This window comes from Astatotilapia calliptera, chromosome 5 (assembly GCF_900246225.1).
Source record: "Astatotilapia calliptera chromosome 5, fAstCal1.2, whole genome shotgun sequence".
NCBI lineage: Eukaryota > Metazoa > Chordata > Actinopteri > Cichliformes > Cichlidae > Astatotilapia > Astatotilapia calliptera.
The window spans coordinates 30859920-30875760 of NC_039306.1; the positions used below are offsets into that span (position 1 = coordinate 30859920).

Sequence of the window (15841 nt, forward strand, 5' to 3'; positions counted from 1 at the left end):
TCTTTTTTCAGAACTCCTTTTCAAAGAAGTCAGTGTCAGGTTTTCTGTTTGCTCTTTCAAAGACACAAATGAACTTTACCTTCACATGATAGCATGCAGGGAAAGAGCAAAACCCGAGAGAGAAACCTGAGTCTGCCCAGATGACGTCCATGAAAGTAAGATACGTAAACCACGCAGACAGCGCTCAGGTGTTCCAGGAACCACGCATTTCAAAGAAAATTTTGGAAGTGCCCCTTGTTACCCGGACGCCGAGATCAAACGGCCGGTCACGCTGCTTTCCAAATTATTACCACGTGTCCTGGGAGAGGGACCCTTGTTAAAAAAACAGACTTTGTGACTCAGCATGAGGCAGCCTGTGCCTCCTCACGTTCACACAAATAAACACATGCATGCACTAATGAGCCAGATGAGGAAAAAGCACTGACTCACTTCAGTCAGAGGAAAGTTTGGCCATAAAAATCCAATACAGTAATTAATCACAAGTGCTGCCCAGGCAGCTAGTAAAATCAGCTTTATCTGACTTCCTCCCACTTGAGATATTTACACTAATGCCCTCATACCTGGTAGCATTTCCCAATCCTGAACCAGGCTTCTAGGAAGCGTCTGCATGGCATCAGCCCACGATTGTACCAGCTCCTCAGTGTCTGATGCGCCAGGCTCCAGACAAGCTGGCTACCCGATGCCACCAGATCCTCCATCCCACGCATGATACGCACAGCCATGTCCGAATGCTCTTTCTCTCCGCTGGCCACCTTTCTTTCTTCTTCTACTGGTGACACCTTGCACTTTCAGAATGAGTAGAAGAGCTGATCTGTGGACCACTTTGTTTTGCTTGAGAGCAACAAGCTTAAAGGGAGCACTTACACTCCAGTACACACAGACACACACACTAGTCTACTATGTCTCCCCCAGCTGATGTAATGTCAGTGAGAGTCGGCGCTCTGGAGAGGCTGGAGCAGAGCAGCGTGCCTCCGGCTTGGTCCTGGGCCCCAGTCCAAAACACTGCCTCACAGAGTGCAGGGGAGGGCAGGACAGAACCACAAAGCCCCTGCTGCAAAGGCTCCATCTCCCACCACATAAACACACTTGTATACTAATACAACTTACATGCGAACAAACCTCAGCTGGCCACTCTAAAGTCCCACATTCGTTCATCTGTGGCTCACAGTAGTATAATGTTGAATTTTTTTTTTGAGGGGGGGGGGGATTGGGCAAAAGCGAATGACTACATCTCTCGCATTACTTTTTTATTTCAGCATTTATTTCAGTTTCATTGTCTGAGAAAGGGTGTGGGAATGGTCCGTCACTTTGTCTGGGATGTGGGGAGCAATTTCCTGAGGAGTCCAGACATTCCCACCCTCTATATTCTGCAGAAACACTAAAAATAATTGGTCCTGTTTGGATCAGCATGGCTGGCAAAACTGACGAGGCAAAACTAAAAGTGATACCGTCTGGGGAAAATCAGTTGGGAGGGCTTTGATGCAAACACGCCTTGTTTCTTCCTTTCATACGGCTGTAAATAATAGGTGAACTTCACGCGTGAGCTGAACACCTGAGTCAGACCTACAACTTGGAGAAGGTTGAGCAAAAACAGCACGAAAGGAGAGATGGGGGAGTGCTGCGGCTCACATCGAAGCAATATCCTGATGTTTGTCTATGTGATCCCAGTTTCTGAGAAATTTAAAAGTGGCCACAGACAACAAGGTGCCGTTTCAATGCACATGATCAATGTAACCGTCTGCTACATCTGCAATGACAACACAGAAGAAGGGTGGAGACAGAGGTGAGAGAAGGAGCCTATTAGTGAAAATTGTGTATTATTAATTACCAATGAAAAAGCAGGGCAGGAAGTGAAGGTTTGTGTGTAAACAAACACAACCTTAGCACCCATCAGGAGCCGCCATGTATCTAAAATGCATTGTGTGCGCAGCTATGCATGCACCGTCTCTGTGCAGGAAGTGCACAGGCTACTGTCTGTTTTAGCTCCCTTCCTACTTCATTTAAGTCATCTTTTTTCAGATTGGCAGCCCCTGGCAAACAAAAGATTGGTAATGTGCCATCACTGTACCGAACAGCATGCCAGGGATACACTTTCATTTTCTTGCATTCATTTCAAGCGTCCAGAAAGGATTAAATACATGTGATGTTGTAATCCATCTCACTTGAATCAGATGGATCTACTTCTAAGTGAAAGGATTCACTGTCCTAAATGTAAAGTTGCAGCTAACTATAATAAACACGGACAGGCGTGCAAAGCCACAGCTGCCTGGAGGGCAGCGGTCGAGAGAGCCAAACATATGGTGGACACTGTTGCTGCTGTTGAACACACACGTGCTTGCCATGTGTGCAAAGGAGGCCGATGTGTTCTGGTCCACATCATTCTGAAACATGAACAGGGGCTTATGCATCTGTGGCACACATTTCTGCCATGTAAACATCTTGACTTTCCACTTAGAGCATGTCACATAAACTGCCTGGTTAATAAGCATTTAAACTGCCTGAAAACAATTTCTTGCATTAAAAAAAAAAAGATCACTCTTTGATTCTTGCAAAATTAAATGAACCCATTTGGTAGTGGGTACATTCATTATGTAGAGTGAACAATAAATTAGCTAGGTACACTGGTTAAACAAACAATTATCAGTGTATAGACATGCAGATGCTGTCTTTAAGACACACAGTTTTACTCTCTATACCAAGTTTCAAAGAGGAACTAACTGATATGAACTTTTCCAGATAAAAGTTAATATCATCCGTTGGGTAGATACATATTTAGAATATCTATCTGATACTCTGTGACTCTGTGTGATCTGTAAGTAATGTTAAATCTTAAATAACTGCTTTTTTGGGCAGATGCAGTACTGTATACACCTTGTGACAACTACTCAAATACTAAATCTCATATTGAATAGTCATTCAGTCTCTAACTCTTAGAGGGGATGTGTGGCTAATTAGCACATAATTGCTCCATTATGTTCCCAAGTTACTTGCATTTTGGGCTCTGTGGTGTCGGCCAATCGTGACTAATGGCGCATCTTCTGCTTTTTGTGTCTGCAAACTCATGAGCACAAATGAGCTTGAAGCTTAAAAACAACATAAAAAGACAACAAAACCAGCTTTGATCTCTGCATGCCTGAAATAGGTTTCTTTGTCTCCTGGTGATCATAGTGACACACTCATTCTAACTTCTGAAATCTCACACAAAACAAGCTTGCAAGTACAAATCTGTCCACTCAGTTCAAGGTAAAGTGATTACTCGACAGCTAAATAAATGCTTTCACAGAGAGAATTTATCACCTGTGTTCCCTCTTATCGTCCACTGTCACAGCAGCCGTAAATACCATGAGGTCACAGCATGGTCCGTCACCCCCTCTGATGTCACTTGTGTGTCACTCTGAATTAGTCATGTGCTTTCACAAGGCTGTGCTCACTTAAAGGCTCATTCTTTTCCAGCTGCTGTTGTACTTCACCTCGGACAGAATACGATCATTGTTGCGGACGCTGCAATGCACCTTTATTGCCAGCAGATGGGGTAACAGGGTGTCAGACAACCCTTGGGGGCAAATGGAGGCAATCCTTTTGTGGTAAATTATTCTGTTTGGAGGGTTTTCCTCATGCTTTTTTTTTTGCCAATGTCACACCATTTCTCCTCACATAAAGCTCTTATTTCACTTGTGACATGTGGATTGAAAATGTAATAAGAGTACAGACAGGCAAGTTGTTACAATTTAGCCAAATTCTATCCCTGAAGCTTCGTGTTAATAGGCTTGAATCTGTAGAGAATACAAGGCAGGGCATGACAGGGGGAGCCACGCTGCCAAGATCATCACGGTTTCTTGTCCCGGGGCTCTTTTCAACATGGGATGGCAATTACCGTGTACAGTAAGTGGTAGATTAATAGTCTAAACGGGGTAGGCCTCCCGGTGAACAGAACAGAGCCGGAGCAGGGCAGGGAAACAGCTGTCACCCACACACGCCTGCAGCTGACGAGCTTTGCCACATACAGAGACTGCAGCTGACACACTGAATGGAAGACATTTTGGACAGTACGCTTGACACACATACAAACGCACGCAGGTCGGCACTCTCACTTACAGTACCGTCTCCTCACAGGACCCTACCCACACACACTTATCACGCTTCCCGACTGTCAGTTGTAGTTAGAAATTTAGCAGGTGGACACAGCTGTCTGAGATCATGACACCCGATCAGAGCATGATTTGTAATCATACATCACAGATGAACAAATGTGGAACATAAAACATTAAAAAGGCCATCTTTGGTCATGCATAGTCTATGTCCTACTTTTTAAAGGGCTTTAATAGTGCAAGCATGGCTACGCTAATTATCAGATGTTATGCATCTTGTGTGTTCTCACTGTTGTTAACCTCCCCCTGACACATGGCTTGAAATCAATAAATCAGAAAGAACTAATCCTTTAAAGACAAAAGCTTTCAGATTTGACAACCAAGGCAGCGTAAGTGAGAGATATCTATTATGCATCTTGACTGAAATTGTCACCGCATCTGTTTAAGAAACCACAAGACATCTTAATTACAGCCAATTAACACTGTGTGATAGAGCTCCATTTGGCAATCATTGGTGAGACAGAAAAGCTTTGCGTGTGTGTGTCTGTGTGTGTTTGGGCAGTGTGGGGGGTGGAAAAAGAAAAGAAGACCGGGAAAGAGGCAAGGGCCCGGGGCTTCAGGCTGCCACCATGCACCTATTGGCTTTTGGGTTGTGACTAGGGATTTGGGGCCAGCTCCTCTTGCTGTACAGGATGGCCCTTAGGGGCACGCTGGAGGCCACAGGCCACGACAAACCATGTGTGTGAATAACCCAGATGCTATGAAGAGGAGGAGGTCAGGAGCTGGGGGAAGGGTGCAGGGGGCCTAGAGGCCACAATATGAGTCAACAGCCCAACACTGACTGCCACGACAAAATGTTGCCTCAAGGGACTGCGGGTGCACAGATTTGCCCAGGCATTTCTTAGAAGAAGCATAAAGAGCCAGTGTCAGAAGTTTTCAATATCATATCCAAGTGACGAAAAACATGAATGGCCACTGTGCACATCACCACAGGCATCCCAGTGAAACAAAGAGGGACGGAGCAGAGGGCGGGGGGAGGGGAGGAGACACTATCAGTCTGTAATGAGCCTTGAGGCCATGCACGGGGTGAAGTTATTGAGAGGGTATTATGATCTAAATCTGTATTATGATCTGAAACACTAAGAACTGTTTTGCAAATACAAAAAACTGAAATATGATGCTTTGGAACCCCACGAAATCAGAAGTCACGAGTGAATTTAAAGAGAAATACAGCTGTTAGTCAGCTGTCAATCAGTTACTTTTGGACAATTTAAAAAGATGGCTCTGGGAAAATTATGACACAACTCATACAAATTTCATACACTTTACAGACAATTATTTGCAAATATTTAAAACAGCTCACCAGCTGGCTGAAAAATGCATTTCAATCTTTGCTCCGCAGTCATTTATATCTGAGACCCAGCACACTGACTAAGCTGGATACAGCATAACAGGGAGAGCTAGGTTGCAAGGAGAAGGTGGGTTGCCAAGCAGCTTGCAGAGGTACAGCAGCTGTCGGTGCCCTATATAAGAAATTTCCCAGAGGAATTTATTAGAATTATGTCAGCAGATGTGATCTGCTGGTACTGTGGCTGAGCCTGCCTGCATTAATGCTACTCTTAGTATCTGTGGTTACATTATTTTTGGATGTTCAATTTGATTCCTAATGTTGCTTCTTAATCTGATTTTCACCCCGGGTAAGTGATCTGATACTCTGATGTATTGGCAGGTTTTCATCTGATAACAGAAATTGTGCCCTTAACACACGTAAAATTATTGACACTAGAAATTCCTTTGAGTCTTCCCGTTCCCATCTGTTAAATCAAAACATTTCCGTTCTGAAGTGTCTAAATCCATTTTGTGGCCACGGTTCGCGATTAGTAGAGACCTGGCAGATGATATCTGCATCTGTACATGTGAGTCCCTCTGGCTTATCATTCCCAATCCAATTTAGTGACTAGATAATCAGATCAGTGATATGGCCTTATCTGGCCATATAACACATGTCTGAGAAACCACAACAGATGTGCAGCTGTGAAGTGCACATGTCTACCCCCCTGTCCTGCGCAGGCACACTGCAGAACCCGTGAGACTCACGGAGACATCACTTTAAAGTAAAGACTTATGGGAGGTCTTATGGGAATACTGTACTGTCAGTATTAAGCCACCAATATGGTAGAATACCTCTATTTTTATCCTGTCGTATGAATACAAGCGCTCTCAGCGGGCCGAGAGCTCCCAAAGGTGCTGGCATTGTCAGAGCAATTTCATGAGGTGCCTTGATTTGAAGTGGAGTTGAGTTCATTGCGAGTCAAATGGGGATTTATATGTGCATGGAGTTTGTAGTGCAAAGAGCCTAAATATAAAAAAAAAAAAACAGGGCATCTGTTTCTGCTTTACTGCTGCAAGTATGTCTAATTCAATACTTTTACTGTTTATATGGTCACAAATTCTGAAACAGCTGCTACACAGCAGATGGAAAACATGTCTCATTGCTTTTCAATATTTTATTGACTTGAAAACACACCACATGAGAGCAAATTAAAATTTTAACTGTAAATATTCTTAGGAGTTGCCATGAAGACAGAAAAAGTGCTCAAAGCTCAGACAAAGAACCCAGTTCTTGTGGTAAAGAAACACACAAGCATCCAAAAATTGAGATTAGGAAGAGAGATGAGGCAGTAGCTGAAAAATATAGTCCACTAGGCTGCATTGCAAAGCACAAAGCTGAACCAATCCGTATTTGCATTTTGAAACTGGTTTAAATAACTCTTTGGTTTAAAAATAAATAAATAAATAAAAAAGAGGTCATAAAACAAACAAACCACCTGCCTCTGTGTTAAATTTGAGAATTTCTTAAGTTCATCGTTTTGCTTTTACAGCTTGAAAGTCCTCACTTGCTGCTCTCCTTCTGTGTATTTGCAGCTTCCAAAAAACAACTTTGCCAAAAAACTCAGAGAGACCCACAGAACAGAATGACAGACTGACCAAGATGCCAACAACAGCAAAAAACATCAGACGAAGTGAGTGAAGCAGGCGGAGACCTAAACTGAGCTAAAACCAGAGAGACCATTAAGTATGACATGTAACCGTTTTTGTGGTCTGCGAGCAAGAAGCAAGAAGAAAACAACACGAAGGGCATCAAAGCAGAAACATTAACAGGATCTGAGTCTTTCTGAACTCTAATTTTGTGGCTTGACTGAAAATGATAAAGACAACATGCAAAAGTTGTCAGCAAAGTGCAAATTATTGGTGCCCAGTCACCTTTTGAATTGAAATAACTTGTGAGTTGTAATAATAATATTGATAAAAGTAATAAAGGCAGAAAATGTTGCAAATGTTTGAATTTTTTTCTTTATGACATGAAATCAGAGTTGTTACCTGAATAAATAGCACAATACTTTTCAATATCAAAATTCTGAAAACACAGTGGTATATTATTGATATTGTTTTTTTGCTTGTCTTTTATTGCAGCGTTTCTACCAGGGAAGCAATTCTTCTGGAACTGAAGGAAGCTGCATACGGCCAGAGGTTAAACAGGCCTGGAATGACATTCTGACACCTTCAGTTAATGAGCAATTAAATGTGATGGGCAGGTTAATTCATACTGTCAAATGAGTTAATTTCTCATGCCTTTCCATCTGATGCCATGGTGATGTTTACTCGGAAAATAAGGACATAGCCTGCTTACATCTTCAAAACCTCCCTTTTCCCTCATCGTCACTGTGATGCATTCAAGGGGCAGATGTAAAGTTGCGGTAACAGAACTTTAGCAATATGCTAGTAGAACAGAAGAGCAGCAAATGTAAACGGAGCAACGTTTTTCTACGTGGTAGAATGTTAAAGTGTGACTGAGAGAGAAGCACAGGACAAGAGAGGAAGATGAGAGATTTCCAAAGGTGACGACTGCAAGTGAAATTTTATAAACTAGAAATTTAAATCTTCTGTTTATATCTTGATCTTGATCTTGATCTTTTTAACAATTTTTTTTAACAAAGTTTCAGTCCAGTATTCAACAAAATCCAAAGTATTATCCTGCTTATGTTATCTGGAAATACACTTTACCATATTGACAGCTAGTGTTGCCCCTAGCTGCTGCAGTCCATACGCTAAAATGTTTGTAATGACTAACATTAAATGCGTAAGCTAGCTTAATGACGCTAAACTTGCTAACGCTACAGTACAGTACCCAGTCTACTTTTTTTTTTTTTTTTTTTTTTACAATTATTAAGTACATGGGATACATTTTGGTTTGATATCGAGACTCATGCAGTTCTACTGGTACTACCACAAACTACCAAATGTCTGGTACTTCTGGCATGCCTAAAATGTAATGTGATTAATTTTGATGATATTCAGAAGTCCATTCTGGAAAACCATTTAAATGTAACCACACAAATTTTAAACCACTGATCATCTTCGCCACTATGACAACCACCGCTGCCCCTGAGGACACCGAGTGTCATCTTTCTTCCCGGTGTGCTCGACACCTGTTATAACTGTGCCCTGCACACAACCCCCATATCAGCTTTCCATCCAAGTCCAGTGTAGAGTGTCATCAAATGCTGTCCTGACATCATTTATTTCTAGTCCAGGTCTGATTCTGCAGGTAACATTGCTGAGGGAAGACCTCAACTTGTTGCTTAGCACACTTTTGTGAAGTGCTTAGTAAGCACACGGCTGATACAATAGTATAAAGTAGGTTAAAGGGTACTCTCACATTGTACAAACCCAGTACACAAGCCTCTTAGGAACACAATGCAACCTTGAAAATAAAAAACCCTCTAGATCAAAGTCGTATTTTTCTATTGAATTACAGGTTTTCCCCCTATGACGCAGTTTCCTTGTCATTGTGTCACACTCCTAAATCTTTCCTGCATGTTAGAGCTAAAATGCAGACGCTCATCCATGTCCGAAAGCTCAGTCTGATCTGTCTGAGTGAACCAGCAGGATGCTCGTTTTCGGTCCACAGGGCAGGTGATAATTACTTCCTGCAGATCGCTCTAACCCACCCTCCACCCCCTTTGCCCCCAACTCCTCCCCTCATCCCAAGCTGCCATGGTGAAGGTGACCGCAGCTGGATGATTTCTGTCTTTCTAAACTCACGCGATCTGTGAGCAGCTAGTGTCTGCATGTGTATTAGCTGGAGCGGGGGCGTTGCTTTCCACTATTAACCCAGTACAAGAGGAAGCTCAGGTAACCCCTCTATTAATGATGAATGCTACGCTCTAGTGAGCGAGCACCTGCAGTATCCAGCCATCAATATATACACTCTGTACGGCCACAGACCCACACAAAATAAATTTATAGAGATATGATTTGAAAAAAAAAAATCAAACCAATTCAGCAGGAAATTACTTTGTGAGGAGTTATGAGGGCATCGCATATTCACAGAAGTCTCCAGTGTGTGTCTTTAACATGCCTCTAACCCTTCTGGCACTAAATGTGTGAAACACTCACATGGGGTTTTAAGAGCTGAGGAGTATTGATCATTGTGGGTATGAAGCTGTGGGGTATGTCTGCTTGGGAAGCACGGTTGCTTTTTTCTTTCCAGCTCCACCACCATGTACCTCTCCATTTGTGCCTGAGAGGATAATAATAGCAACTCAAGCCCTTTCCGTCCATCCCTCCGCCTTTACCTTACACACATTTGCCGGGCAGGGACTCTCATTCTGAACATTCAGGCTTTTAAGCACCCGCCTTTACATCACCACCTCGCAGCTCTCCTAATGTGTAATTTGGGTGTAGTGTGTATTCAGGAGTGAAATACAGAGAAATGGGGAATGATTACAGGAGAGGGATTGTTGAATAGATAGAGAGAGGTGCACAAGCGGCATCATTTCAGGGAGAGTCACTCCCCTCCATATCTCCAAAAAAAAAAAAAAAAAACCTCCCGGGCAAGCCGACAGCAGCAGCACAGATAGAAAGAAAGGTGGTGGAGGGCTTTGCTTTGTTGTTATTTTCATTTTCTCAGCCTCACAGCAATTATATTCTAGTCGGAAAAACAGGCAATGATGAGGAGCAGGAGGAAGAACAGAAACGGGGGTGTTCACTTCTGGAGCGGAACTGTGCACTGAGCTGTTGGGTTCAAGGTTCCCTTAAATGCCCGAGGATGTGGCTGAAACTGGGAGGAGGAAGGCGCTCCTCTGCTCAGGTCTGCTAGAAGATCCACATCTCAACTGCACACCTGAGCAGCAGTACACAGTGTTATGATTCAAGAAGTCTTATGAATACAGACAGTTGGGAAAACCAGGAAATGTAAGTGGTTGGAGAGACATTGTTTAAAAATGGTTATTTGCCTATCCTGATACCAACGTGGCATTCAAATGCCTGTGTCTGTCTATACCAGGGGTGTCAAACATAAGGCCCGGGGGCCAGAATTGGCCCGACAAAAACTCTAATCCATGAAGGAGTGCAACGATTTCCTGTTGATGAAGACTGTTCACTCCCATTACCATTCATACTCCACCAAATTAAATAAAAGATAAATGAACAAAAACTTTATATTTTATTAAAAAGGTCCTGATAGTTCATTGCACAGACTTTCCTACTGTCTGTGGAATCAACTATTGTGACTTTTTTCTGCAATTTTACTCATGGTGGCTGTATGTGGTTGACATCCCTGGTCTATACACTCAAAATAAATTATTATTAATAATAATAATAATAAATATCTGACTGTACTTGTGTAATGAAATTAGTTAAAATCAGGTCAAATGAAATGTACTTAATTGGTATACATTCAGATTTTCTTTCATTATTAATTATTTGAATAAGTAAATCTTTGATTTTTATATATTTCAGTTGCATTTTGCATTTTAAAATTAGGATGAAGAATCATTACTTTGAGTTTATGTGTTTGTATCTGGCTCAAATTAACAGCACCGCTTTTTCTTTAAAAATAATCAGATGATGCCAAAAAACTGGTATCCACTGCTTCATAATTTCCACATTTGTCATAAAATGAGTGAGTCCGCTCTAGCTTATGCATCTCCCCGGAAGCTTTATTAAGGACACCGGTTATTCCCGAACACATTTATGTGGGTTTTACTGTTTATCCTCTGGAATAAATGGGAACATTACTGACCCGCTTGCTGTTGGAATCATAGTAAAAATAATAATAATAATAATTCCACGACAGGGTTTTGCAGCAATAGAAACAAGTATCACTGAAACTGCTTCTTCTGTTATCTGTACACCCTCAGTTATTCTCCGAATTACACAAGGTTGGCAAACATTATCGCTGGCTGGATTATGGTCACAGGCAATGACTTTCTTTGGATAAACAAAGCATGTACCAAAGAAACGTTAGAGGGAAGAGGATGAGGCTGACGGTGGATGAATAAAGCACTGGACTGTGACACCAAACAGTGGAGTGGACAACCTTAGATCCTGAACAGAATCCTTTCATGACCCTTAAAGGTGCAGAAATATAACCATAAAAATGAATTAATAACACTTTTGGTGATACAAGTAGACAAATTGCAAGATGGGATTTTTGGCTTGTATTCACTGACACTTTAGTGATACTGCAACATTTCAGATGCCTAATTAACAGCACCTTGTCACCCTATCTCTTTAGATACTGTTGGGACCCCTTGTTGTCATTTGTTAACTCACTGGGCTCCCGTACAGCCTGCAGGGTTATGCTCCAGATAAACATCTTGTCAAATGAGGAAGTAGAAAAACTGACAGGACAGCGGTGTCACCCAGAAAGCAGGAGTTTGAATGTAATGCATCACAGCTAGTTTTTGGACTTAACTGGGAGTTTGAACTGGGACTGGAGTGTATATACATTAGCTGTGTGTAAAAAAACAAAACAACAACATTATATAGCAATATCTAATAAAGATTTTTAAAAAAAGGTGGGCTGTGCTATACTGTGCAAAAGTCTTCTGAAGTGGACCAGCTTTCTTATCAAGACGGTCGCCAACTGCCTGTTTCGCCCAATTTGAACACACTTATGTTGGTATAGCCATGCACAGTTGAAACTGTGATTTATTTTACCACAAATGTTACCCTTTTATTCTGTGCCTGTCCCTGGTTCAGTAGCCACTGATACGCGTGGGTAACCCGTGAATATAACCTTGTGTCCATCCTTTAAATAATTCATAAGGAGGTGGTCTTGAATGATGCATTTTGAGGGGGAATTTGTCCACAAACTGGGAAGGGCCTGCCCTTAAACAGATTGGAGCTTGTTTTAATGCAGTCTCTTTTATCTAAATGATATGGAAACAGACTCCCAGAGGAATACCAAACCCAGCTCAGATCCACTCTCCAAGGTTGATGCAAGTGTTTTCTGCTTTATTCTGAAGGGAAATAAACACACAAACAGAGTCTGAGCACACCGCATTAAAGGACCGCATCCCTCAGCAACCAAGCGAAAACTATCACTGTACACATGTGGCATTTTTGGTACTGCAAATTTTGAAACTGGCAATTAAAGTGGGAAATTTCCCAGTGTCTGTGCTTTGAATGCGAAACTGTGGTCCAGACTCTTTGTTTTACTCAGGATGTCCTTTCTGAAAGGAAAAGAGATGTCTGCACACTGCGTAGCTGTTTCACTACCAATGAGGAACAGATTCCTGTTGACACAACTTTTCAGTGATTATGTTATGGAAAGAACTAGAGTCATTTACTGCAAACACTGGAGGACTGACACATTAGTGATAAAACATTTAGGACTAAATATTTTCACTAAACGTCCGCATGACCTCTTCATTCAGATGTCCTGAGGTCTGGTGATCTGAATAGATTTCCACTGTGAATATAGATTACTGATGACCCACAAACACTGAACTGAAAAACACTCCAGCGTCTGACCTTTTAATTAGGCCTCAAGCACTCCGAGAGGTCTAATCAACACACATTTTTTGCTTTAGTTATGAGAAATCTTTTTGACCCAACACTTGAATACTGTCAGATGATCAAAGGGCAACATCTATTTTATGTTTGGAATTTCTGCAAAGCTAACTCTCGTTTTACAAATGAAGAATTCAGTTTCACTCATTTCCAGTTAATGCAGTCATTGAGACTCCAGAAGTCCCTCATGCAGTAGCAATTAAAGGAAATGAGGAGATGCACAAAAACAATGCATTTTAAGGCCACGAGTTCAAGCTTCCTTAAATTTAAAAGAAATATCTGAACACAAGTCACACAAGAGACTCTTCTGTGATTTGTTGCTTTTAACAGAGGGAGAAAACAAAGTTAGCATAAACACAGAGATTCTGCTAGAGTTTCTGTAGACTGATGCTACCTACCACAAATTGGTAGATACAAATCGTAAATGGCCGGCAGCATCTAAACATTTCAGTAAAACTATGTTAGCTAATGCTATCTAAGCATTGGATTTACACACGTTTAGTTACAATGAGTGAAGAATGCATTCTGTACCTCTGAAGTGTTAAAAAATGTCATGTCAATACAGTCCTAATGCACTAATGCAGATTTTTGTTGGTGCTCAAACGATACTAGTTAAGATTAAGATGGCACCTGCTCTGTTAAATATACTTTACGTTAGTTTTATGATATTTTGTCTGAATCTCGTGCCCTTGAAATACCTGATGTCCGCTTTTAAAAGTTTTCACAAGCTTGCTAAAGGAGCAAGCAAACTTTATACTTCTGTATAAAATTTGGAAGAATTGCTGTTTAAATCATCATGTCACATGGCACTCTTTGATAGTAAGTTTGATCTCCCAGAGTGGAAGACATCTCTCAGACCAGTCTGGCAGGATTTCTGCTTGCTGAAAGTGCTGGGTTGCATGAACCTGCATGGTGACTGTATCACATAGTCTAACTGACAAATGTTATCATTCATACCTATGCATGATTAGATGCGTGGGAAAGAAAAAAATGCTGATGAGCAACTTTTAACACAAAGCAGGTTCATTGAGGAGAGGTGAGAACACGTCTCTTCAATGACGTGCACCTGTGCAGCTTAGGTCACACTGCACAGGTGGACTTGACGTGGTGTTTATTACTGTTTACCCTTTAAAAAACCGGCCCTGTGGTTAAGGCTGTTAATGGACTCTAATGGGCAAATGACTCCTATCTGCCGAGGCAAGCATTGGAATATTCTGCGACAGTTAATAGCTTTATTGAATCAGAAGCGCTGACCCCATTAAAAGCAGCTGAACATCCTAGACTAAAAGTCAACACAAAGCAGCGCTGCCTTTGCAGTTTGCCTCTGTATGTGAGTCAAAAGAGAAAGACAGGCAGCACATGTTGCACTCATGAGGCACAATTTCAATATAGTCACCTATACAAAGCAGCCCCGTGCCTTTGTTCTGTATCACTCACACACTTCCTGTCACTGGGTTTCCTCATGCCAGAGCTGTATCATCACAAATGAATTCCACTTTAAGAGAAGAGAAACTCTTGCCTTGACTTCTTTTCTTATATAGAGAGGCTCAGTTTAAAGTATTTTTGTTTTTCACCATCCACACACTTACACAATACACTCATATGAGACCCATACAGGATATCACGTGCTTGGATAACCATTGTTTGTTTTGGCCAGGAAACAGGATATTCACACACAGGAGAATGACCGGCTGACCACAGAGTACTTTAAGACTTTTGCATTTTAAAAAAAAAAATGTTCACGAGTTCAGTTTTATGCTGACCTGACGGCGCACCACAATTGTTACTGACTGGGACACACTAATCATTGACAACGTCATAAACACACCAGCAAGTCACTCACGTTGACATGTCAACAGTTCAGCACCCAGCTGACACTGGGTCAGTAGTAGTCACGGAAAACGCAGGCGGGTTGCACAGTCATAGGATCCAGTCATAGTCACAGTCATAAGATTTGTGTTTTTAAACTTTTGCCACACAATATAGTTTTTCAAAGAGTTGATGAAGTGTTTAATTTACAAGCTTGGAGTATGGTGAAGAGCAAACATCTTGTCAGGTGTCACATGAGCACATACTGATAATCCAAGACAAACAAAACAAACGGTGTGGCTGCCAGAAAGCCTGTTACAGGTCCCCTCACACTGTGTTTACATTAGATTATTCCAGAAAAAAAACAAACGGTTCTAAGCGGTATGTTCCCGTACGAATGAAACCATTCTTACCGTATTTCTTTTGTTGTGATGTGATCGCTCCTACTTATTGTCTGTCCGCAGAGCGTCTGAGCGCACACCGGTCAGTTTGAAAGGACAAAAAAAAACGCGCTCCTTATTAAAAGCGGGTGCTTCTTCACAATGAGACTTCTTGCTAAAATGAGGAGCCGCTTCAGAGGAAGTCGTGCTGAAAAGTCCAGGAGGAGAAGAGGCTGCTGCCTGCTCGGCATAGTAACCTTCTGTACCACACTCCACGCACACGGCGAGTCCCATCCATTCACACTCCCCGCCTCCTGCCGGCTTCCTCCTCCTCTTCGCTACCTTCCACTGATGCCCTGATGGGGCAGATGAATTTCCCACTGCTGCTGTTGGGAGCCAATAGAGAGGCGCTCTCTGCTGCCCAAATCCACCATTGCTCAGCGGAAGAGACAATTAAAAACAAAACACTGTATCAGAGTAAGCCCAAGATTAACTACTTTCAGTAATGGAGATTTAAAAAGCGATTCAGCAATTTATGTTCGTAAGACCGCTGTAATTTTAAATGTATTCCCTATTGCACCAGACTTAGCCAGTTTTAGTCCATTAGGCATAGTTAATCCCTTCGCACTGGCGGTTGTACCTCCCCAATATATTTATGTTGTTGTTAACTGTGCACAATAGACACACAAATAGCAAGCAGCT

The 15841-nt window shown here is 41.9% G+C and overlaps 1 protein-coding gene across 5 annotated transcripts in view; it reads right to left on the reverse strand.

Annotated features, from left to right (window-relative positions):
* The window catches only part of frmd4ba (FERM domain containing 4Ba), a 41991-nt gene extending 26482 nt beyond the window's left edge, over positions 1-15509 (reverse strand). For 2 of the 5 annotated variants that reach the window (XM_026168875.1, XM_026168876.1), the window contains exon 1: positions 561-884. In XM_026168875.1, the coding sequence (XP_026024660.1) occupies positions 561-722 (162 nt within the window). In that variant the 5' untranslated portion in view covers positions 723-884. Of the gene's footprint in view, positions 1-560; positions 885-15172 lie in introns of those variants that run through there. The other 3 variants (XM_026168877.1, XM_026168880.1, XM_026168878.1) reach the window with 3 other exon arrangements.
* Between the last annotated feature and the right edge of the window lie 332 nt (positions 15510-15841).